The 26,111-nt window shown below is 38.1% G+C and overlaps 1 protein-coding gene across 3 annotated transcripts in view; it reads left to right on the top strand.

Moving 5' to 3' along the window:
• Nucleotides 1–26,040, top strand: part of fam193b (family with sequence similarity 193 member B) — a 118,954-nt gene extending 92,914 nt beyond the window's left edge. For all 3 annotated transcript variants that reach the window (XM_069898896.1, XM_069898897.1, XM_069898895.1), the window contains 5 exons: nucleotides 8,412–8,642; nucleotides 12,325–13,465; nucleotides 15,423–15,512; nucleotides 17,630–17,711; nucleotides 21,722–26,040. In XM_069898896.1, the coding sequence (XP_069754997.1) occupies nucleotides 8,412–8,642; nucleotides 12,325–13,465; nucleotides 15,423–15,512; nucleotides 17,630–17,711; nucleotides 21,722–21,815 (1,638 nt within the window). In that variant the 3' untranslated portion in view covers nucleotides 21,816–26,040. The remainder of the gene's footprint in view (nucleotides 1–8,411; nucleotides 8,643–12,324; nucleotides 13,466–15,422; nucleotides 15,513–17,629; nucleotides 17,712–21,721) is intronic.
• Nucleotides 26,041–26,111: the final 71 nt, after the last annotated feature.

The following is a 26,111-nucleotide window of genomic DNA, read 5'->3' as shown; positions in this document are numbered from 1 at the left end:
GAGTTAGGAAAACGGAATATAAAGCTAGACTATTATCGGACCACTCACCCCTGTTATTGGCAATAGAGCTAGAGGACATCCCTCCAAGAATGTATAGATGGAGATTAAACCCCATGCTACTTAAAAGACAGGATTTTAGAGAATTTATTGAAAAACAATTAAAAATGTACTTTGAAGTAAATACGGAATCAGTGGAAGATAAGTTTATACTATGGGACGCAATGAAAGCATTCATTAGAGGGCAAATAATAAGTTATGCAACCAAGATGAAGAAGGACTATAACCAGGAAACAGAGCAGTTGGAAAGGGAAATAATAAACATAGAAAAAAAATTAGCAATAAAGGAAGATACAACCAAAAGAAGAGAATTGGCGGATAAAAAAATAAAATATGAAACATTACAAACATATAAGGTGGAGAAGAATATAATGAAGACAAAACAGAAATATTATGAACTAGGTGAAAAAACACACAAAATCTTAGCATGGCAGCTTAAGACAGAGCAAACTAAGAAAATGGTATTGGCAACAAGGAAAAAAGACAAACAAATTACATATAATCCAAAAGAAATTAAGGAAAACTTCAGAGAATTCTATGAACAATTATACCGAACCGAAAACGAAGGGAAAGAAGGGAAAATAGATGAATTTTTGACTAAAATTGAACTACCAAAACTACAAATAGAGGAACAAAATAAATTAACAGAACCATTTGGAACAGTAGAAATACAAGAGATAATAAAAAATTTACCAAATAATAAGACACCAGGAGAGGATGGACTCCCAATAGAATTCTACAAAACATTTAAAGACCTAATAATACCGCCCCTCCTGGATGTAATCAACCAGATTGATGAGACACAAAACTTACCAGATTCATGTAAAACAGCAATAATTACAGTGATACTAAAACAAGGGAAAGATCCACTCTCACCAGCGTCATATAGACCAATATCTCTGCTAAACACAGATTATAAGATAATAGCTAAACTATTAGCGAACAGATTAGCAGAACAGGTACCGAAAATGGTAAATTTAGACCAAACTGGATTTATCAAAAAAAGACGCACAACAGACAATATTTGTAAATTTATTAACTTAATTCATGCAGTAGAAGGAAATAAAGCACCCGCAGTAGCAGTTGCTTTAGACGCAGAGAAGGCCTTCGACAGAGTAGAATGGAATTACTTGTTCAAAGTATTGCAAAAATTCAGTTTACCGGAGAAGTATATTAATTGGATTAAAGCATTATATAAGGGACCGTTAGCGAAAGTGACAGTAAATGGACATGTATCAAAGCAATTTAACTTAAGCAGGTCAACGCGGCAGGGATGCCCACTATCACCATTATTGTTTGCGCTAGCTATAGAACCACTAGCAGAATCGATAAGAAGAGATAATAATATAAAAGGAATAAAAATAAAAGACAGGGAATATAAAATCAGTCTGTTTGCGGATGATGTGATAGTGTACTTAACAGAACCAGAACTATCAATAAAAGAACTATATAAGAAATTGAAGGAATATGGAGAAGTGTCGGGATACAAGATAAACGTAAATATAAGTGAAGCAATGCCTATGAATAACGCGGATTTCTCAAAATTTAAGGAGGAATCCCCATTCAGATGGCAAACGCAGGCAATAAGATACCTAGGTGTGCAAATAAACAAAAATCTAGGCCAATTATATAAACTCAATTACAATCCACTAATGAAAAAATTACAGGACGATTTAGAGCATTGGAAAGAGCTACCACTAACACTGATAGGAAGGATAAACTGTATTAAAATGAACATTTTTCCAAGGATACTATACTTATTTCAGGCATTGCCAATACAACTGACAGAAAAATTCTTCAAAGAGTTAAAGAAAATAATAAGGAGATTTTTATGGAGAGGGGGGAAACCGAGGATAGCACTAGATAAATTAACAGAATGGTATAAACAAGGAGGCTTACAATTGCCAAACTTCAAAAATTATTATAGAGCCGCACAATTAAGGTACCTATCAGATTTTTATCAAACAAGGGAAAAACCAGACTGGACGAGACTAGAATTAGATAAAATAGGGGAAAAGATACCTGAACACATATTATATAAATGGGACGAAAAATTGGTACAACATAGAACTTCTCCAGTATTACACCATCTCCTCAATATATGGAAGAAGATTCATGTAGAAAGAAATAAAATAAATTACCAAATACCAAAACTAATATTGACGCAAAATAAGCTACTCCCTTTTACAATAGACAACCTTGCCTTTAGAAAATGGGAAAAAAAAGGGATTAAAAGAATAGAAAATTGTTTTTCAGGAAGTAGATTCTTATCCTTTGAACAAATGAGAGATAAGTACAATATAACTGGAGATACAGCGCTGGCATATTACCAACTGAGATCCTACTTGAAAGATAAATTAGGAAGCAACTTGAGTTTACCAGAGGGAAGTAACCTTGAATATGTGATTACAGATACAATGTTAATCAAAAGATTTATAAAAAATATGTATATTAAACTGCAAGAAAAGGAGAATGAGGAAACAAATGGTAAAACTAAACAAAAATGGGAACAAGATTTAAATATAAAGATAAAAAAGGAAACATGGGAGAAGTTATGCTCTGGAACGATGAGAAATACAATAAATACGAGGCTGCGTATGATACAATATAATTGGTTACACAGACTATACATTACACCGCAAAAGTTAAATAAATGGGACCCAACAGTATCTGATAGATGTTTTCGATGTAAAAAAGAAAGGGGAACAACAATTCATGCAATCTGGACATGTGAGAGAGTAGAAAAATTTTGGGATGATCTCAATCAGATATTAAATAAAATAACAGAAAACAATATACCAAAGAATCCAGAGATCTTTCTCCTAAGTAACATAAAAAATAAAGAATTTGGAATTGACTTGGAAGATGCACAAAAAAGATTTGTCAAGATAGCCCTAGCCGTAGCAAAAAAATGTATTATGTCAACCTGGAAAATGGAAGATAATTTGAAAATACAACAATGGTATATAGAAATGAATAAATGTATTCCATTAGAAAAAATAACATATAGTTTAAGAAATAATATTGAAATATTCGAACAAGTATGGGAGCCTTACATTAAATACAATAGCGAAAACCTACCGGGAACAAACATTACCTAAGTTGATGGAAGGAGAAGAAAAGAAAAGAATGGACTCAGTAGAATTTCTGGTGTATTTTTGTTGAATGACAACATTGTCTAACTGAATTAATGCAACCTAGATTGTATACCTAAAATGGATGAGAGGGGGGGGGGGGTGGGGGGGTGGCTTGGGAGGAGGGAGGGGGGAGGGAGAAAAAGTCACTGTAAATGTGTGGAAAAGAAAAAGTGTATATCATGGCTATTGTGATTTATGGTGTGAAAAATAAAAAATTTAAAAAAAAAAAAAAAAAAAAAAGAGAGGAAGAGAAGACAAAGGAGGAAAAAGGTGAAGGCCTTACCTGTCCGAAGAGGCCCGCTGCGGAGAGAGAAACCCGCTCCCTCAGGTCGGTAAATAATGGACTACAAAAATGGCTCACTGAGCCAAGTAAAAGTGCGCAACCGCGCATGCGCATGAAAAAAAACACACCGACGGGAGGGGGGACCAGCTGGGGAGTCGATCTCCACAGCCGGCAACGACAGCTGCAGAACACCTGCAGCAAGAAGAGACCACAAAAGACAATAGAAACAAGAAAGAAGAGAAGGAAAGGGCAACAAAGAAACAACAGATGGCCAACCCAGAGGAAGAAGAAGAGGAAGAGGAAGAGTACAGTGAAATAGAAGAAGAAAAGAAAGGCAAGATAAAGGAGGTACTTTCTCTTATTAAAGGATACATGGAGTCATTTAAAGAATGGCAAACACAGGAATTTAATGATTTAAGAAAAAGAATAAACAACACAGAAGAGAAAATGAATAAAATAGAGATGACCTTAACAGAAATGGGAAAGAAAATGGACAAGATGGAAGAGCGGGCAGTAGCAGCAGAAATGGAGGTAGAAGACTTAAAAAAGAAATTGGAGGAATCTAATAAAAAAACTAAAGAGACACAAGAACTACTAGCTCAAAAAATAGATACAATGGAAAATTATAACAGAAGAAATAACATAAAGATAGTGGGCCTTAAGGAAGATGAAGAAGGCAAGAATATGAGGGAGTTTATAAAAGATTGGATCCCTAAGACCCTAGGATGTCCAGAACTACAGCAAGAAATGGAAATAGAAAGGGCACATAGAGTATTGGCCTCTAAACCACAACCACAACAAAAACCAAGATCTATTGTAGTAAAATTCCTAAGATATACTACAAGAGAAAAGGTACTGGAGAAGACAATGGAAAAAGTAAGAGAGGGCAACAAACCACTGGAGTATAAAGGGCAAAAAATCTTCATTTATCCAGATATAAGCTTTGAACTCCTAAAGAAGAGAAAAGAGTTCAATACAGCAAAGGCGATTTTATGGAAGAAAGGGTATAAATTTATACTAAAGCATCCAGCGGTATTGAAAATATTTATTCCAGGACAACAAAACAGACTATTCTCGGATCCAGAAGAAGCACGAAAATTTGCAGAACAATTACAAAAATAGACTGAGGGAGGAAGACGGGTAATGAGAGTAAAAATGATCACGATTGATATGTATGCGGGTAAAGAGGTATAAGAGTGAATAGAGACAATGTGCATACGTGAATGTATCTGTACTTAGAGGAAAATATAGATAGTATAGACAAGAATTAATAAGGGAAGGTAATGGAATAGAGAGAATAAGGAGGGAATTAAAAGAGTGACCTTTGTGACATATGAAAAGTGAAATCTTTTCTGTGGGGGGCGGGGTGGGGGGAAATAGCGGTCACTGCAAAATCAGTTGACGCTTGCGAGTGGATTCGCAAATCCAAATGGAGAGGGGAGATGTGGTTGTCCGACAAGGGATAAAGGACAACTCAGGAGGGGAAGGGGAGATTGGGGATAAATAAGATAGAAATAGGAGAATAAGGAAAATGTTGGATGTTGTAGGAATGTTGTCTTATAAAGAGTTGAAAATAAGAAAACAGAAATGGAAAAGGAGGAAAGGTAATGATGGAAAAACGGAAAGAGAAGATAAACAAAATATAAAAGGGCTACGCTGAACTATATGACTTTAAATATTAATGGAATACATAACCAAATTAAAAGGAAGAAACTACTAAATTTAAATGAATAAATGTATTCCATTAGAAAAAATAACATATAGGTTAAGAAATAATATTGAAATATTCGAACAAGTATGGGAGCCTTACATTAAATACAATAGCGAAAACCTACCGGGGACAAACATTACCTAAGTTGATGGAAGGAGAAGGAAAGAAAAGAATGGACTCAGTAGAATTTCTGGTGTATTTTTGTTGAATGACAACATTGTCTGACTGGCTTAATGCAACCTAGATTGTATACCTAAAATGGATGAGAGGGGGGGGTGGGGGGGTGGCTTGGGAGGAGGGGGGGGTGGCGGAAGGAAAAGTCACTGTATATGTGTGAAAAAGAAATAGTGTATATCATGGCTAATGTGATTTATGGTGAGAAAAATAAAAAAAATTTTAAAAAAAAAGAAGGAAACGGGAACAACAGTACATGCAATTTGGGCATGTGATAAAGTAGAAAAGTTTTGGGAAGATCTAAATTGGGTATTAAATAAAATCACAAAAAGCAACATACCAAAAAATCCAGAGATCTTTCTTCTAAGTAATATAAGAAGTAAAGAACTAGGCCTCGATTTGGATGAAGCACAAAAAAGATTTATTATGATAGCCTTAGCTGTAGCAAAAAAAATGTATAATGTCAACCTGGAAATCAGAAGAGAGCCTGAGAGTACAGCAATGGTACATCGAAATGAATAAATGTATTTCATTGGAAAAAATAACAAAAATTTAAGAAATAACTTTAAAGTATTCGAACAAATTTGGGAACCGTACATGGAACACAACAGAGAGGGCCAACCGCAGACCTCCACCCACTAAAATGACAGAATGAGAAGAAGATAAATGAACTGACCTAGTGTGTAAAAGTAGATGACACAATTTTCTTGTTTATTTTCATTGTGTGATGACATTGTTTAATGTACATGTTGAATGTTTAGTGGGTGGGGTGGAAAGGAGGGAGGGAAGGGAGGGGGGAAAAAGGGGAGAAAATGACACTGTGTATAGAGGGAAATGTTTGTGTGTATTTTGGTTAATATAGTTCATAGTGTGAAAAATAAAAAATTCTGAAAAAAAAAGATTTTAAAATTACTATGAAACTAGACATTTACATGTGTAAATTGGAAACCAGAAATCAGACAGGCAGAAAATTATTACCAATGTGTTCTGTGAGCAACCCTTCCAGACTTCTATTGAAATTTTGTATACCAGAAGGATGTTCTTAATTATAACTGGCATATGAGATTAAATTGCCAACAACAAATCCTTTCCATGTCTTGAGGAAGAGGATCTGCAAAATGTAAAACAGAAGCTGTAGCAATACCTTCCAAGAAAGGTTATCCAATTTGTTGGCAGGAAAATGCCTTAAATGCTGTATCCTGTGACTGTGTTCTTTAACTGCCATTCAAACAGTACTAGTGAGGTGAGTCTGTCCACCCACCACTGGTACCCCTCATTCCAGCTGGCGTGACTCAATAGAGGCTGTGTTTTGGGGAAAAAAAAAGCATTTAAGACCTTCCCCATGTCTTTTGTCTCCATACAAAGCTAAATACTCCCTTACTATCCTTTTGCTCTTAATATACCTGCAGAAATCTTTTGATTTTCCTTCACATTGTCTGCCAAAGCAACCTCATGTCTTCTTTTAGCCTTCCTGGTTTATTTCTTGTATTTTTTATGCTTCTCAAGTACTTCATTTGCTCTATTTGCCTATTCCTGTTATACACCTCTCTCTTCTTCTGAACCAGATCCCCAATATCCCTTGAAAACCAAGGTTCCCTATACCCGCTAGCCTTTCCTTTGATCCTAACAGGAACCTACAAACTCTGTACTGTCAAAATTTCACCTTTGAAGGTCCTTCACTTACCTCGCATGTTCTTGCCTGAAAACAACCTATCCCAATCCACGTGTTCTAGATCCTTTCTCATTTCTTCAAAATTGGACTTTCTCCAATTTAGAATCTCAACCCAAGGCTCAGACCTATCCTTTTCCTTAATTAACTTGAAGCTAATGGCATTATGATCACTGGACCCAAAATATTCCCCTATGCATACTTTTGTAACCTGTCCTGTCTGGTTCCCTAATATGAGATCCAGAATTGCACTCTCTCTAGTTGGTACCTCAATATATTGATTTAGAAAACGTTCCTGAACAGATTTTTCAAACTCCAAGTCATCCAGCCCTTTGACAGTATGGGAGTCCTCGTCAATATGTGGAAAGTTATAATATCCTACTATCACAACTTTGTTTCCTGAAACTGTCTGCTATCTCTACAGATTTGCTCCTCCAATTTTTAATTTTTTTATATATGTAGACATGCAGCACTGTAACAGGCCAATTTGGCCCTACGAATCCATCCCGCCCAATTGACACCCCATTAACCTATACCCTGCTATGTTTTTCAAGGGTGGGAGAAAACCATAGCCCCCGGAGAAAATCCATGCAGACACAGGGAGGAGGTACAAACTCCTTAAGACAGCGTGGAATTCAAACCCAGGTCTGTTTCTGATCACTGGCACTATAAATACGTTGTGCTAACTGCTATGCCAACCGTGCCACCTGACTATTGGCTGGTCTATAATACAACCTTATGATTATGGTCATACCCTTTCCTGTGCCTCAGCTCGACCCATACATCCTCAGTAGACGAGCCCTCTGGTCTCTCATGCCTGAGTGCAGCTGTGATATTTTCCTTGACGTGCAATGCCACTCAACCTCCTTTCATCCCTCCCCCACACCCCAAACCCCATTCTATTGCATCTAAAGCAAGCAGTAGCAACTTTGCAAATCATTCAATAAATTTCAAGCTAAATGCTTATATGGTTACTCTATAAGTCACATAACTGGCATTGTTTTCACATTTGTCACAAGAGTTTTTCACCAATTCTTTTTTCCAAATCTGATTGCAGTGATGGTCTTATAAGGCCCAAAGGAGTTGATTACCTATCAGAAAAAAAATGTGTTGGAACCATGAATACATTTCTAATTTTAATATTCTGTGTAGTATACAACATTCAAATATGCTTCATGGTTACAGCTGAAGATAATTACTGGAAGAGAACAGAGCACTACAGAATGTAAATAATGAAGAATGGGAAGGTTTCATTGTGTGATTGAAGCTCTTGGTCTTAAGGATTGCATATCAGAATTTGCAGAATTTTACTATTGTTACAAAACGGTTAACTATTTCTAGATATACAGTCTAATGTTTGCATATGTAATTCTGTTCAAGCCTCCTGCAGCTCCGACAAGTAGAAACTACACTGAAATCCGAGAGAAGCTGAGGACACGGCTGACAAAACGTAAAGAGGAACTTCCACAAAAATCAAGTAATGGGTCAATCCGGGAACCACCTGTGGATGAAAGAAATGTTGAAGATCTGTTAAACTACATCAACAGCTCTGAACAGAAACCAACCAATAGTACCAAAGCTGCAAAAAGAGCACGGCACAAGCAGAAAAAAGTATGTTTAGTTGCAGTATGAGAAGAGCTTAGGAAAAGGACAATGGTTGTCAAATGCCAAGAATTCATTTTGTTCTCGAGCACTTGAGATGGAATCATTTGTATTGTTCCATTCATCCTTGAGAGTTAGCAATACCTATAACTTTTGAGTTCTCCCCCAGCTGCTGCCTGTATTTGATTGAGAGGATCCATTGAATAGGGAAAAAAACATGAATTTTCTGCTTTCTTGTAGCCAGCTTAATTGGATGATTGCTATAGTCAGACTTGGTTAGAGCTAGCATTTCTGCTGCTGAATTAAATTCATTGGTCATAAAGATATTGAGTTTGAATACATAATTGATTTGGGAACAGACTGTAAAAGCTATTTTTTTCTGTATCTTGCCCTTATTTCATGCTTGATTTTTCATTGAATGAATTTGGTTTTTATGATTTGTAACCTCATTTATAACTAGAATGTTGTCTGCATGGAGTGGCAGCTCAATGTTCCAGGGTTCCATCGTTTCAGACATGATAGGGGGAAGGAATGAAAGGGGGAGGAGTGGCATTGCTAGTCAGAGAAGATATCACAGCTCTGCTTAGACAGGACAGCACAGAGGGCTCGTCTACAGAGGCCATTTGGGTGGAGTTGAGGACCGCGAAAGGTGTGACCACACTGATAGGGGTGTATTATAGACCACCCAATAGTCAGAATTGGAGGAGCAAATCTGTGAAAGAGATAGCAGACTGATGTAAGAAACAGAAAGTTATGATAGTAGGAGATTTTAATTTTCCACATATTATTGACCAGGATTCCCATACTGTTAAAGGGCTGGATGGCTTGGAGTTTGTGAAGTCTGTTCAAGAAAGTTTTCTAAATATTTAGAGGTACCAGTGAGAGAGGATAACATATTTGATCTCCTATTAGAGAACCAGGCAGGTCAGGTGACAGAAGTATGTGTAGTTGAACATTTTGGGTCTAGTGACCATAAACACATTAGTTCCAAGTTAATTATGGAGAAGGATAGGTCTTATCCTCGAGTTGAATTTTGTGGAAATGAGAAAGGATCTAGGATAAGTTGTTTTCTGGCATGGATGTGGTCAATAAGTGGAAAGCCTTCAAAGACAAAATTTTGAAAGTGCAGAGTTTGCATGTTCATATTAGGATTAAAGGCAAAGTTAATAGGCATAGGGAACTATAATTTTAAAGGGATATTGGCAATCTGGTTAAAAAGAAGAGAGAGGTGTATAGGAGGAATAGGTGAGGTACTTGAAGAGTATAGAAAATGTAAGAAATTCAAGAAGGTAATTAGGAAGGCAAAAAGAAGACATGAGCTTGGTTTGGAAGATAATATGAAGGTAAACCCGAAGGGGTTCTACAAGTATGTTAAGAGCAAAATGATAGTAAGGGACAAAATTGGTCCCTTAGAAGATCACAATGTCGTCTTTGTGTGGAGTTTTTTTGCATCAGTATTTATTCAAGAATTTGGCGTAGTGTATAAGGAAAAAGGGAAATAATCAGTAGTAGCATGGAACATATAGGAATTAAAGACTGCTGTCTTACAGTGAATAAGGTAGATAAATCCCTGGGCCTGACATGATATGAGTGTAGAAATTTCAGGGGCCCTTGGGAAAGGTGCTGGAGGATTGGAGGGTAGCTCATGTTGTTCCATTGTTTAAAAAAGGCTCCAAAAATAAACCAAGAAATTACAGGCTGGTGAGCCTGACATTAATAGTATGTAAATTATTGGAGGATAGTCTGAGAGATCGGGTATACAAGTATTTGGACAGCCAAGGGCTGATTAAGGATAGCCAGTATGGCTTTGTGCGTGGTAGTTCATGTTTACCAAATCTCAGAGTTTTTTGAGAAGGTTACCAAGTAAGTAGATGTTGTAGATGTAAGTAGAAGGTTACCAAGTCCATGTAGATGTTGTCGACATGGACTTTAGTAAGGCCTTTTACAAGGTCCCAAAAGGGAGACTGGTTCAGACACTAGGTCTCCATTGTTTTTCAGACTGGAAGCCTGTGATTAGTGATGTGCCTCAGGGATCGGTGCTGGGACCATTGTTGTTTGTGTCTAAATTAATGATCTGGATGATAATGTAGAAAATTGGATCAGCAAGTTTGCTGATGACACTAAGATTGGAGATGTTGTGGACAGCGAGGAAGGTTTTTAAAGCTTACAGAGGGATCTGGACCAACTGGAAAAATGGGCATGAAGGTGACAGATGGAATTTAATGCAGAGAAGTGTGAGGTGTTTAATTTTGGAAGGACAAAACAAGGTAGGGTTACACATTAAATGATAGGGCACTGAAGAGTGCGGAGGAACAGAGAGATCTAGGAATTCAGATGAAACTGGTGTTACAGGTAGAGAAGATTGTGAAGAAAGCTTTTGGGATCTTGGCCTTTGTAAATCAAAGTATTGAGTACAGGATTTGGGATGTTATGGTGAGATGTTATGTACAAGGCATTGGTGAAGTCAAATTTGGAGTATTATGTGCAGTTCTGATCGCCAAACTATAGGAAGGATATCAGTAAGAAATAGTGCAGAGAAGATTTACTAGGATGTTGCCAGGTCTTCAGGAATTGAGTTACAGGAAAAGATTAAACAGGCTAGAACTTGGAGTGTAGAAGAATGAGGGGAGATTTTATAGTTTATAAAATTATGAAAGGTATAGACAAAGTAAATGTGAGAAGGCTCTTTCCACTTAGATTAGGAGAGATAAATACAAGAGGACATGCACTTAGGGTGAAAAGGGAAAGGTTTAGGGGAACATTAGGGGTAACCTAGTGTAGTGGGAGTGTGGAATGAGTTGCCATCTGACTTGGTAAAAAGCGGGCTTCCTCTTAAGTTTTAAAAATAAACTGGATAGATATATGGATAGGAGAGGTCTGGAGGGTTATGGAATGGATGCAGGTCAGTGGAACTAGCGGTATGATGTTTTTGACACAGACGAGAAGGCCAAATGGCCTGTTTTCTGTGCTATAGTATTCTATGGCAATGTTTTAATTTTACAGGAAGATTGTTTGATCACTGGAATCATTTTCATGGTTAAATATTATCTAGCCCTATTTAAATGCTTTTTGTAATAAAGATAAATATTTATCATCAAAATTTCTGCTGTCCTCATTATCATCTTTGCCTGTCTAACAACCCTCAGTCAGTGACATTAGCTTGAATCTCCATGCTTCAAGACTAAACCTTTTGTTTTTATGTCCCTAAATATTACTTTTTCCTCCCTATAACTTCATGAGACAAATGTCATTCCTAATTCTATCTGCCCACCATGCTTTCTTTGCACCCCCACACCATTACCTCAACTCTTCTTCAATGCTTTCATAATTCCAACATTTGGCAATCCTGTGTCAGTAGTCAAGGTCTCACTTGGGAATTGTTTTCCCATCTTCATTAGTGAAACTGGAGTCTAACTGTCTTGCTTCAGAAGTCTAACCCTTTGGCCATGCTTTTGTTTGTCCTTCTCTCATACTTAAAATCAATAAACCTTTTTCATCCACTTCTGAATAGTCGGAGCATTTTTCTATGTTTAATAAGGCTGTACAAGTATTATTTTATATTCTATCACACATGTATGTATCTGTAGAAATTCCACCCTACTTAGACAGCTGGAACTGATGTCTTACTTTATTGGGATACTGATTCAGTACACTCTTAACTTGTACTTCTCCATATTTTTTTGTGATGTAGCAGGAAAAAGCCCGTTCTGAAATTTATGATCAAAGGCCAGAGAAACCATGCCCATCTTCAATACGTATTCAAGACCTGGAGAAAGTTTCTGTGATAAATCAACATTTACAAGAGGATTTAGAAGAGAAAGTATTGATATTCAACCAGCATGTCCAGGATGACATAGAGGAGAAAGTTTCAAAGCTGAACCAGCATTTGCAGGATGATCTCGAAGAAAAACTTAATCAGCAAGAGCTATGGCACCAAGTGGAGTTGCAGCGAGTAAGTAGCATTTTAACCAGCAGGTTGGAACAGCTTAAAGACAGAATTAGAGACTCCATCAAAGCAAACTTCAATATAAGTGATTTTCCCAAAGATGATTTTTCAGAGTTGCCACCAATAGGGAAGGGCTTATTGATAGACAGTAATGGCATCTCGGATAAAGAAGAAGCAAAAATAATTGATCAACAGAAACTCAATTTAAACTTGTCCTTGACAACACCGCCAGGGATTATGCAAAACCATTTGTTGACTGGAAGTAAGCACACACTGGTCACAAATCAGGAACACAGTGGTCCTAATATGCTTGTACTAGAAAATTCATCAGGAAAGAAATCAAGAGGCAACGCTCCTTTATTTTCAAGGATTGAAAATACTTCATTGTCTCGACAGGAGGATGATGGTGCAGCGGTGTTGCATAAATCTTCACCAGAGTTGAAACTGCTGGAACAAGTGTCAAGAACTGGAAAGCAACCTAGGCAACCCAAGCAACAGATATCAGAAGTGACCAAGAACAAAGCTGCACTTTCAAGAAAAGACCATGAGCATCCTCCAGCTCCAAAAGTACAGGGTTCCAAACAACTGACTGCCAAACATAAGACAAACCAGAATCATGATGGGAAGTCAGCAGACTCTCCAAAAACACAGACTGCCAAATGTGAAGAGCCTCAGCAAGGCAAATGGAAAGGAGTCTGTGATGTTGCCAACTCTGAAACTGGTGAAACCAGAAAATGCAACACTAAAAACTCAAATACTGAAAAGGTGGAAGGCCCTGAAAGTAAAGTTAAAGAAGAACAGCAGACATTATCTGAAATCTCTCAGTCAAAAGGCAAAAATAGGAAGGGCAAAAAGAAGAAACATGACAAGTACAGCAACTCTGCTGGTAAGTTGAATTGGTCTATATTTTGTTTCATGGTTCAGGCCCTGAAAGATTCTTTTGAATGATCAATCGAGCAACAATTATAGAAATTTTCCAGTAGGTGGAGCTTGATTTTATTCCTTGCTTAAAGTGATGGTATGCATTGGCTATTCCAGTTTATCATTTAGATTGGGTAAGAAGAGCAAAATGTTTTAATGCAGTGGTTCTCAACCTATTTCTTTCCACTCACATCCCACTTTAAGTATTTCCTATGCCATAGATGCTCTGTGATTAGTAAGGGATTGCTTAAGGTGGTATGTGCACCGTTTCATAACTGTGAAGGAAATGGGCCAATGGCAATTTTTCTCAAGCAAAGTATTTCAGTAACAATTAGGTCTAGAATAGTGATTCTCAACCTTCCCACTTACATACCACCTTAAACAATCCCTTACTAATCTGAACTACTTGCAAAGAGAACAAGTGAACAGACAAGAATATTGGCCACTATGGATAATATGATAAGGTATGCCAGAGTTTAGAACAGATAATACCAATAGTTCAGGAATTAGATTGCTGATATGTCTGAAATCACTACTTTTTTTGTGGGTTACCATATTTTACAATTTTAATATGGTGAGAGCTATTGCTTGCATAATTTGGTATACCAGTGAAACTATGTGCAGCTGGCAATTGCTTTGCTTATGTTGGTCCATAGTTGTTTGAATTGCCAGGTCTCAGCCAAACGTCTGAAAGGAAAGCACGAAAATAAATTGCGAACTCAGACAAGTCTAACAATCGAGAAATCGTTGAGAAAAGGTAGAACTTCTGAGTCTCCTATTCTTTATCTTTTAAAAACAATCCTTCATTAGTTAATTTGTATTTTCTTGATAAAATGAAAGGTTATGAATTGGGTAGAAAATGTGATAATTTTTATTAGTCTGACTTTGTTAGAATTTGAAATTGCTTTGACATAATGTGATCAGAATTCTTTTTGTTCCGCTGTGGAACATTGGTGGCCCTCCCATTGTGATCCCATGTCATTCAAAGTAAACCCTTGTCTTATTTCTTGGATCTGAGCTTGAGTAGCTCCTGGCATTTGGTGCCAATTTCTTTGATAACGCCCCTTGAAATGCAAAGAGGGAATAACTCCCCTGGGCTGGATGGGATCTGTCACAGAATGAATGCTAAGGGAAACAAGGGAGGAGATTGATGGAGATTGTGGCAATTTCATGAGTCACAGGTGAGATATCAAAAGACTGTATGATAGCAAATGATATTCCTCTACAAAAGATAACAAAAAGGATTTAAAAAGGCACCTGGTAGCATCTGATGAATGATGGCATAAGTTTGAGACTGAAAAAATTGATGTTTCTCAATTTGTGCCTGAGATTCACACCTGTTCTATGGATATTTAACGACTTTCCTGCTATACTCAAATGTGAGGCTGTGGTTCTGTACATCAAGTGATATTAAAGTTTTAGTATTTAACTAGTGGGAGAGTCAGTTATCCCATGGTAACAGGCCCTTGGACCCATCTAAACTGTACTAATGATCAACCACAAATGCATGGTTCACACATTAATTCTTTTTTTCATTCTTCCCAGATTTTCATCAGCCTTTCCAGCTCCACCTAAATTTTGTGCAATGTTACACTTGTTTTATTACATGACAATAAAGAATTCTTGAAATCCACACAGCTGCAGGGAGAATGTGCAACATCAAAGATCAGGAAATAATTCTTTGGTTCTATGAATTAGCTACACCATTATGCTGCCCAAGAAATTTGAATAACCCATTGTATTAATTAGCAAATGGAATTTTTCTAGAGACTATAATCTTGCATTTGTGCTAGCATGGGTCAGGCATCAGCTAATTTCTGAGAGTGAAAGGTAGAAAGAAATAATCAAAGAAGAATATTAACAGATTATATTGTCAAGATTTATCGGTTAATGAAATGTAATTTTTTTTTCTGCTCTTTTAGTAACTTCCTCAGTTCTGGGATCTGATGAATGTGTTCAAAAGCAAGATGGTGTCCAGCCTTCCTCTGGTGTAACAAGACCTAAACAAAGTGGTAAGAAGTCACCAGTAGAATGAACCTTTTAATATCCTTGCTCCAATATTTATCTTTTGAACCCCAAATTTCCCAGTATTTTCATGGTTAGGTGCCTGCTCTTCTTTGGAAGATGACTTTAATTTTCATAACAGATTTTCATAGATGCTCAACTTTCATAACTGTTCATTAAAAGCAATAAAAAAAATGCACATGCTGGAAATCTGAAATAAAAATGGAAGATGTTTGAAACACTCAGCAGGCCAGTAGCAGAGAAAGAGGGAGAAAGATGGCGAGAACAAAGGAAATATCTCTGACCAGATTAGACCAGATGGGTTAATGTGGGAGTTATTAATATATTTGGTTTGTTCTGTGTGCTGCTAATTGCAGGGTGTGAGACATGCCTCGTAGATCAGGTAATGCCAGTGAGAGAAAAACAAGCAAAATATTAGATGGATGACAGGCAGAAATGGTGAGTTCTGATATGCACAAAAAAATTAGTTATCTAAAGTTGAGAAAACTGCCACCTCCAGACAGGTAATGAGATGTTCTTCAGGCTTGCATTGGGTCAAACAGTGCAAAAGGCACCTACAGGTAGATAAGTGAAGGCATGGGATAGAGAATTGAAGTGACAGGAAATGAAAGCTTGGAGTCATCGCAATAGATTACATTGTAGAGACCAAATTGTGATCATCTCCTGAGGTTCACATTGTAAACATTTATGTCGGAGTTATGTGGAAAATCTCTTTGTGAGTATTAACAGTTGCCTGTCTGCTGCTGCCGGCGCTGGGAGCCCGAGGTCTGCTGCTGACACCGTCAGGGGCCCGGAATCTGCTGCTGCCACCATCAGGGGCCCGGAGACTGCTGCTGACACCGTCAGGGGCCCGGAATCTGCTGCTGCCACCATCAAGGGCCCGGAGACTGCTGCTGACACCGTCAGGGGCCCGGAATCTGCTGCTGCCACCATCAAGGGCCCGGAGACTGCTGCTGACACCGTCAGGGGCCCGGAATCTGCTGCTGCCACCATCAAGGGCCCGGAGACTGCTGCTGAAACTGTCAGGGGCCCGGAATCTGCTGCTGCCATCATCAAGGGCCCGGAATCTGCTGCTGCCACCATCAAGGGCCCGGAGACTGCTGCTGACACCGTCAGGGGCCCGGAGACTGCTGCTGACACCGTCAGGGGCCCGGAATCTGCTGCTGCCACCATCAAGGGCCCGGAGACTGCTGCTGACACCGTCAGGGGCCCGGAATCTGCTGCTGCCACCATCAAGGGCCCGGAGACTGCTGCTGACACCGTCAGGGGCCCGGAATCTGCTGCTGCCACCATCAAGGGCCCGGAGACTGCTGCTGACACCGTCAGGGGCCCGGAATCTGCTGCTGCCACCATCAAGGGCCCGGAGACTGCTGCTGAAACTGTCAGGGGCCCGGAATCTGCTGCTGCCATCATCAAGGGCCCGGAATCTGCAGCTGCCACCATCAAGGGCCCGGAGACTGCTGCTGCCACCATCAAGGGCCCGGAATCTGCTGCTGCCACCATCAAGGGCCCGGAGACTGCTGCTGACACCGTCAGGGGCCCGGAATCTGCTGCTGCCACCATCAAGGGCCCGGAGACTGCTGCTGACACCGTCAGGGGCCCGGAATCTGCTGCTGCCACCGTCAGGGGCCCGGAATCTGCTGCTGCCACCGTCAGTGGCCAGGAGTCTGCTGCTGCCAGCACTGGGGGTCCAAGGTCCACTGCTGCCGGCACCTGGAGCCCGATGTTCAGCTCCGAAAAAAATTTTGGATAACAGAGGATCTTGGATAATCGGAGTTGTACTAATTAAATTCATATTTTAATTTGGAAATACAGCACAGTCACAGTCTCTTCCAGTCCATGAGCCCATGCTGCCCCAAATACACCAATTAGCCTGCATGCCCCATGATTTTTTGGAGGGTGAGAGAAACTGGAGCACCCGGAAGAAATTCGTGCTGGTCATGGGGAGAGCGTAAAAACTCCTTGCAGGCAGCACTGGATTTGAATACAGGTGGCTAGTGCTGTAATTAGTGTTGTGCTAGACATGCCCTCCCTCTATGTTATAGTGCAATAATTAATTATTTGAGCTATGTATCTTTACTAAGCACTTCTTTTTATTTCTCAGATGATGTTTTTCTTCCCAAAGACATTGATTTAGACAGTGTGGAGATGGATGAAACAGAACGCGAGGTGGAACATTTCAAGAGGCAAGTAAAAAGAATTTACTTCCATGAGAGTTTTAACAGAGATTAGGACTAGCAGAAATTTTCATTTAAACTGACTTTTCTTTATTTTCCATGAACATTGATAGAATGTCACTTGCTATCTTGATCTTCTGTCAATTCTCTGTTTCTTTAGAACATTTTTTCTGTTCCTCTCTTACCCCGCACTCTTCATCTCTTCAAGTCCAAGTCATGTCCTTCCTTTTCAGATTTGTATGTTCTCATCACAAGCCCACTCACTCTCTCATAGTTTATCAATTTTAACAGCTCAGACTGAGCTGATGACTCGCCAGCAATTGTGTAGAGAACTGCTGAGTAAGTGAACGTTAACATAAAGAAGGTCTCCCTTCTTTTGCATCCATATTAAATCAGGGAAGTCCGATATCAGCTCATTGTATCACAGATCTGCCACTATCCAAAAGTAATCAAGATGGCCTTAAGCCAAGTAGCCAGATGCACAGCATCTGGCCCCTCAGCTCTATGTCAGCCATGGCTGGTGTTACCAGTGTGACCCCATTCATTTGAATGAAGTTGGTGACTTGAAAGAAAAAGGTAAGTGGATTGTTATTTAAATTTGCATTAATTTTTCTATTATACGAGTTGGATGATTTTAAGTCAAGCCGTTAAAAGTTTATTATCACCTGATTGCACAAGTACATCCCGACAAAACAGCATTCTTCGGTCATCTGTGCAAAATACGCAGATACACAACCAGTCATATACAAACCATACATATGTAGGACAAGTATTCATATTTACAAATAAATAAATAAAGTTTCATGAATATGAGTCTCAGATGGTTAGTATTACATCGGATTAATGTATTACATTTAAATATAAAAAATATATAGCAGAGATGTTTTCAATACAGTTAAAAAGACCTGTCAACAGGCTATCAAGGGTGATTTGTGGTCAGGGTGACTGGATTGCCACCGAAGGCCTGATTGCTGCTGGTAGACTGCTCTGATAAGGAACAGTATGGGAGCAAACTTGATTCATGATTCAGATCAAGCAGGACCTTGCTCATTGTCAGTCATCCTTGTTAAAAGTTAAAAGCAACATTTATATATGATGCATAAACATTATAGATATAAATGGAAACTGAAGTTGATCAAGATAGTATTATTAATCTCAAAAAATTTTCTGGAAACCTCAATGCTTTCAATGTTCAGTTCAAAAGGGAAAACAATGATGTACCCTCACTAGCTCCAGAAAGCATCTGGCCAAAATGGTTTACCTGGTTGTGTAAATTGTAAATCAAGGAAAATCAACCTGATTGTGTCCTTGAATCTGTGTGAACCAACTGGCTGGAATTTTTGTAGATATATTTATTATCATACACACAAGTACAATGTACCTGAAATTCCCATTGCTGCAGATGCTAAAAGACACCAACTTTGTAAAAAAAACCAATTCCAATGCTATAAATTAATTTACTGTACAGAAAAAGAATAAATGTAAATGATAGATAATAAATATTCTCCATTAGTCATGCAATTAAAAAGTGGCATTTCAATATTGCAGACAGATTCTTTTGTGGATCCGGAGTATTTTATAATTAGGCTAAAGAGCCTAACAGATGTTGGAAAAAAACTGAGAGAGTTGCTGGACTTTAGCCTTTATTACAGTCTTTCCACAGACAGCAGCGAGAAGAGATTGTGACTTGGGTGATGGGAGCCCTTTATGATGTTGGCTGCAATACACAAATGTGCTGGGGAATTTCACCAGGTCACTCAGGATCCATAGAAAACAAAGGGTGGGCGACCTTTTTGGCTTATGTATGCTGCATGACCTGCTGAGTTTCTTCAGCATGTTTGTATATGGCACTCAACCCCAGCATCTGCAAACTTTCTTGTTTAACTGATGATTTAGGCAATATCTCACATAGATGACTTCAGTAATGGGGAGATCAGACCCTTTGATGGACTTCAACCTCTCATGCTGTGGTCTGAGGTTCCCCATCTGCTTCAAAGTGATATCCATTATGTTGCTGACAAGAAGAACAAGGTACCTGCCTAAATAACCATCAACTGATCACACTTGTGTCGATCTTGATTAATTGCTTTAAGATCTGGGAGGTCTGTTCATCCCTCTGCAACTGGATCCTTGACTTCCTGAGTGATAGACCCAACATCACTTTCTACTCTCTGACCATCAACACAGACACCTCAAGGCCATGTTCTTTACCTCCTGCTCTATTCTCTCTACTCTCAAGTCTACATAGCAAGTTTGGCTCTAACGCATTCAAAAGATTTGGTCATGGCTCCAATGTTGTTGGCCAAATAAAAGGAAAGGATGAGTCAGACTACAGGATGGAGATGAAAATCTGGTTGCCAGAAAAACAATCTTGCTTGAAGTATTAACAAGACCCAGGAATTTTTTGTTCACTGTGGAAAGGGCCAAGGTACCATGCATCCATCCTCATTGATGGGAATGAGGTGGAGAAGGTTAGTGCCTTCAAGTTCCTGAGAGTCCACATTTCAGAAGACCTCTCCTGAACCCAGAGCATTGAAGCAAACATGAAGAAGGCTTACAAATACCTCTACTTTCTAAGTAGTCTGAGGATATTTGGTAAGTTGTTGAATATTCTATCAAACTTCCACAGGAATACTGCTGAAAGTACACTGACTGGTTGCTTCACGGCCTGGTTCAGTAATTTGAATGCCGAGGAATGAAGAAGGCTACAAAAGGTAGTAAACAGAGCCAAGTCCATCAAAGGGTCTGATCTCCCCATCACTGAAGATATTGCCTAAATAAGGTAGCCAAAATCATCAGTTAAACAAGAAAGTTTGCAGATGCTGGGGTCGAGTACCATATACAAACATGCTGAAGAAACTCGGCAGGTCATGAGCCAAAAAGGTCGCCCACCCTTTGTTTCCTATGGATGCTGAGTGACCTGGTGAGTTTCCCCAGCACATTTGTGTATTGCAGCCAACATCATAAAGGGCTCCCATCACCCAAGTCACAATCTCTTCTCGCTGCTGTCTGTGGAAAGACTGTAATAAAGGCTAAAGTCCAGCAACTCTTTCAAAGATCATTTTTTTTCCAACATCTATTAGGCTCTTGAGCCTAATTATAAAATACTCCGGAACCACAAAAGAATCTGTCTGCAATATTGAAATGCCACCTTTTTATTGCATGACTAATGGTGAATAATTATTATCTATCGTTTACATTTATTCTCTTTCTGTACAGTAAATTAATTTATACCATTGGAATTGCGTTTTTTTTACAAAGTTGGTGTCTTTTAGCATCTGCAGCAATGGGAATTTCAGGTACATTGTACCTGTGTGTATGATAATAAACATTATCATTATCATTGTGTATCTAAGTATGTGCTGCTTAATGTCCATTCGGGCAACGTCTGACTGCATATACATTCATGGTCCCATAATTATTCAGTTACCACGAACAAGTCCACAGCAATTTAGAAAAAGTGATCACTAGCTATAGGAAATTGTATACTGTATACCAAACTGATCTGACTCCCGCTCCCCCCTCCTCTCCCTGATACAGCTCTGTATCAGTCCCAACTAATGCGATTGCCCCACACTCTCCCCACAGCCCTGTATCAGTCCCCGCACTGATCCCTACTTAGAAATAAAAAGTGTAGAGGTACACGACAATATCCCATATAGCTTTGCTAAGTGTATAATATGGTGTTCGCACAACATCCACATCACATAATGCCCAATTTCACAGAATGTATGTTGGACGTTAAACGGCAAATACCTGTATATCAAAATCCATGTTAACATTTTGGTACTCGTGTCTTTGCGATTAAAGTTTCTTTTGTAGTTACTCTTGCTGAAATTAACTCTTTTTATGTTCATTTATGTATAATTATATTTTGTTTTGAGGAATACAACAAATTGAGTTATTTTTAGATTTTTTTGTGGACATTTAATGAGTATAGCAAAGCAAGAGTAACAATGTTGATTGGAACATTTTTTTCTCTCCTTTTTGTTCTGACACTTTTTTCTTTCCACTTGTAGGTTTTGCCTTGATTCTGCCAAACAGACAAGGCCAAAGGTCTCAGTAAACTGGTCTAATTTCAGTCTGAAAAAGGGTCCAAATACAGCTCATTGAAGAGGACACCCAGCGTTTGCCTAACAGAAACTGGAATTGGCTTGTGGTTACCATTCCTTACTGTGATGGGTCTCAGTCTGCTTTCACAGCTCAAAGCAAATTGCCGTGATATATGAACAACTTGCTATGATGTCATCCACAACCAGTGCCTTAGTCAGAAGAAGTGCACACATCTAAGTGGGTGGCATAATTGTTTCTTGGGTTTGTTTATTGTGCTTTACAGTCATTGTGAGAAATTTTGTTGATAGTGTTGACACCAGTGAAGCAAAATGGAATTTCAGTAGAAATCAAAAACAGAATTGTAAAGTTCAAAAGTTTACGAAATATTTTTTTGGGGCAAACATCAGATGAAATGTGGAACACGATAGTTGTTTAGCCACTAAAGTGACAGTAGAGCAGGGTAGATTTATGTCATGGTGCTTGAGAATTATCTCTTGTGCAGTGAACTGCAAGTAAAACTGACTTTTAGAAGAATAAATCTAAATAAAATCAACCAGCATGAATATCAAGTAAAATATTTTACATTTTGGATATTGCACTACTTTGAGTGTAGCTTTAATTAGCTCCCTTGGCAAGATGCGTATAGTAATTCAGTCCTCAAAATGTCTCATGAGAACTGGAGTAAAGTTGAATGTTACCCATAGTCATCTCTGGCAACACACTTCAGTGATAAAGTAAAGACTGTATAAGAAGCATAATGATACTGGGGTGTGCTTTGTCAGCTGGGAGGATAGATCATGTGCCTTTTGATTGTCCATTTCTCTTCCCAATTTTAAATCTGAAACCGTTGAAAGTACGTTTATAGAATCATTAAAAAATTGAGGTGATTTTGCTTTCAAAACTGATAACTAGGTTTGTTCAGCCTGTTTTCCTTGATAGATATGTACACATACTGTGTATTTGGAAGCTGTGTATTTGGAGAAGTTATGGAGAAATTGTTGAGGTAATTTGAAATCAACTTTGAAGCAAAATAATCAGATTTTGTATATTGCAAATTAGCAAGCTAATTTTTCTTGACAAGATGCAGCAACGCTGTACAGAAAAATGGCTCATGGCTAAAAGCACTGTAATTAATTGTATGCAGGTAACTGCATTGGTGCTTATTTTAAACACTACCAGGTAGTGGTAATTGCCCATTTTTGGAGGTGCTGTGTTGCAATGGAAACCCTACTTCAGCATTTTTGATCCTGATAAAATCTTCCTCTCTTTTCAATGACAACATCACACTCAGAAGTGCACAATCGCCTTTTTTTAAGTTTTTGAAACCAAACCAACATTGACAGTCTTGTGAAGCACAAATTTCAAACTAATAGAACCTATGCCATTGAGTTCTAATGCCAATGTTACATGGCTATCATATGAAAATCTGCTGTTGTCAATGTATTGGTCGGGAATTCAGAGCAAATATGAATCGACAAACTATTTAACATGAAAAGTTATAGTTACCATTTCAGCTACTGCGAGAGGGTGATAGAGCTTGATCACCAAACAACTGAGATCCTTCACATATCTCGAGCAGCAACGTAAACAACAATGATCAGACTGTTTTATCTCAAGTACAATAATTTTGTATTCAGCCCAGGTACAACCAACAATTGAGCATGCAATTAAATTTACTTTTTCTTTTCTTTTTAAAATTAATATCTATTTCTTGAATTACTGCCACATCCCAGCCAAGAATAAGATCATAATTGCCAGAAAGAAGGAAAATGAGTTGGCCATGTGGTATCTTCATGGCAAGCAAGTATTAACTGCTGAACTGACAGTGATAACCAGCTGGTTGGTATCTTCTATAAGTCATGGAGTTGACCACATTTTGCAGTATATTATACTGTAGGTTAAAGACTTCCCACTGCGCCACCATATTGGAGTGTGTAGTGGTGACAATAGATCAACTTGTAGTGGCTGACCCACTTTCATATCATGGTCAATTTCAAGCTTGAATGCAAATTGATCATTTATGATAAACTTTATATGTGTTTAGAACCACATTGTAAATATCTTCTGTATAGTGGTGTCAGTGCAAATGGTGCTAATGCCCATCTGCACATTTCAGAATGACAAATCTTTATATTCAATTGTTTTTATCTGCTTCAATAACTTAGTGACATAAATAGGACATAATCGTTGTAAAGTTCATTTTATGTGAAGATTAAATAAAGTCCTCACCAATGGAAATGGAATTAGAACTTTTCTGTTGTGTATTGGTGACTGTAGCTGGATATGCAGTGTAGCAAATGATTCGATTTCATCTTTTATTTTTCATTGTTGTGAGCAGGTCATTCTTATTGCATCTCCCAAGATGTGCGAGCTAACAGTCAGCAGTCCGTTCCCACAAAGTGGCATTATATATTGTAGTACTTGCTTTACTTGTTTTTGTTCATGAAACCAGTTTCTTGGCATATGTCTGTTTATACTTGTCCCGTTTATACTGTTTTTCTTTTTTGGGGGGAAGTAAGTATTTGTTTTGTTTGTAATGGATGCTGCAATTAATATGAACTTGGCCTGAATTTCATTACCACCTCCACAACTTTCAGCAAGTTTTAGATGGGAACACATTTCACTCCATATGCTGGACGAAGCCTTCTGGAAGATATGTTTTTATTTGAAATAGGAATATAATTTCAGAACAATTGGAGGGCAAAGTTACCTCATGGTATGAAAATTCATTTGATGTTGTTTTCTCCTTCTCATTGCCTCCAACAGATCCTAGAAATGTTTGGGAAGCAATGCCCATCCACTAAAATAGTTTCATTATGTATCACTAAGTTAAAACAACATGTTTGAAGTTGCCCCCTGCAGTTTCCAAAATGTGAAATCTCTTCAGGTGAAAATCTTGCAATTTGGTTGTTTAAATTGTGTCTGTTAAGTTTTTGTTCCATTAAATGTATCTTTATTTTGTATTGTAACAAGAGCATTTTTAACTACTTCAAACCAAAAATTGTTAGTTTTATATAATTTTTCTGGCATCACCCAGCCTGAACTAAAACATAATGGTATAAGTCAATGATCTGACTGTTAATTCTGAAAAGAATGTCAGTTTGTATTATGCCGGCCGAGACTTTTTGATATCATTTTTTAAATTATGTATTGTGAATTGTCTTTCTTTTGAAAGATAAATATAATGTCTTGATGAAGATATGTGTGCTTATTTTCTTAAAGAGATTTGTTCTGCGCCCAATTTTAGGTCCAAAATGACTTGAAGGATTGGTATAGGATTTGACAATAAGTGACATTCCTCAAGCAGCATCAGTGAAATTCACCAGTACAGAAATAACTTGTCATTAATTACTGCATTTAGCAATTGTAGAGCTCGTCGAAAGAATCAAAGACTCGTTGATCCAAACCAAGGCTTTTATTAGCAAAAGACAGGAGCTCTTCACAGGTGGCTGACCAGTCCGGAATGATCCGACCTGGCTAGGGACACAACCCTTTAAGGCCCAGACAGTAGGTGTGGCTAAGCTCTCAGCCAATCGCTGTAAGCACAGTCTAGATACTGTAACTATATACACCATATACATTGGTGATAGATCTGTACTATCACAGCAATAAGAAGCAATCCCAGCAACACAAAATTGTCTACAGTTTAGTCTATTCAGAGTCAGTGAGGAAGTTGGGTGAGAACATTGCATTTGAGCTTGATCCATTTTTTTTAAAGTGTTAATATCAGAATTCAAAATAATTCTCTGCATTACAGGCGCTTGCATTATTTATATTTCTCAGAAATTCATCTGAGATTGTTTCTCTATTCTATTTTGGTAAGTTAAACACTTCAGGAAAAAAAACACTTGTCATTGACAACAGTCTGCAACAATGGAATCTACTTTCTTAGCAAAGCTTTAATGCTAGTTAGAGCTGTTCCTGGCCCTGTACTTTTCACAATCAAATGTTTCTCTTTCATGAGTAGATTGAGGGAAGTATAATAATTGGAATATCTTTTATAATCAAATGGTAAAATTGTAAAGAGGTTGATGTTGCCTTTAAGTTTCTTAGTATCTTTTCTCTAACAAAGTAAATCAACAGCTTCAGGGAGTGAAAAGAGAAAATTAAGCTTTCCATTGAAATTTGAATCTAAGCTTGATTGATTGTTATGTCTAAATTAGATTATGTATTCAAATGATACTCATTATGTGAGCACTTGATTTCAAAAGTTTTTTAAAAAAATCACTGTGTTGATTAAAAACAGTAGTTTCCTGTTTAAGATTAAATTGTTCATAAGTCATAAGATGGTATTTCTCAATTGAATTTGTGGAAGTTCCAGTGAGCAACGTTTGGACCATTTTTGAACAATCCAGC

Source organism: Narcine bancroftii, chromosome 9 (assembly GCF_036971445.1).
Source record: "Narcine bancroftii isolate sNarBan1 chromosome 9, sNarBan1.hap1, whole genome shotgun sequence".
NCBI classification, from domain to species: domain Eukaryota; kingdom Metazoa; phylum Chordata; class Chondrichthyes; order Torpediniformes; family Narcinidae; genus Narcine; species Narcine bancroftii.
The sequence above is the reverse complement of the archived record's forward strand: the minus strand, read 5'-3'. Positions and strand labels throughout refer to the sequence as shown.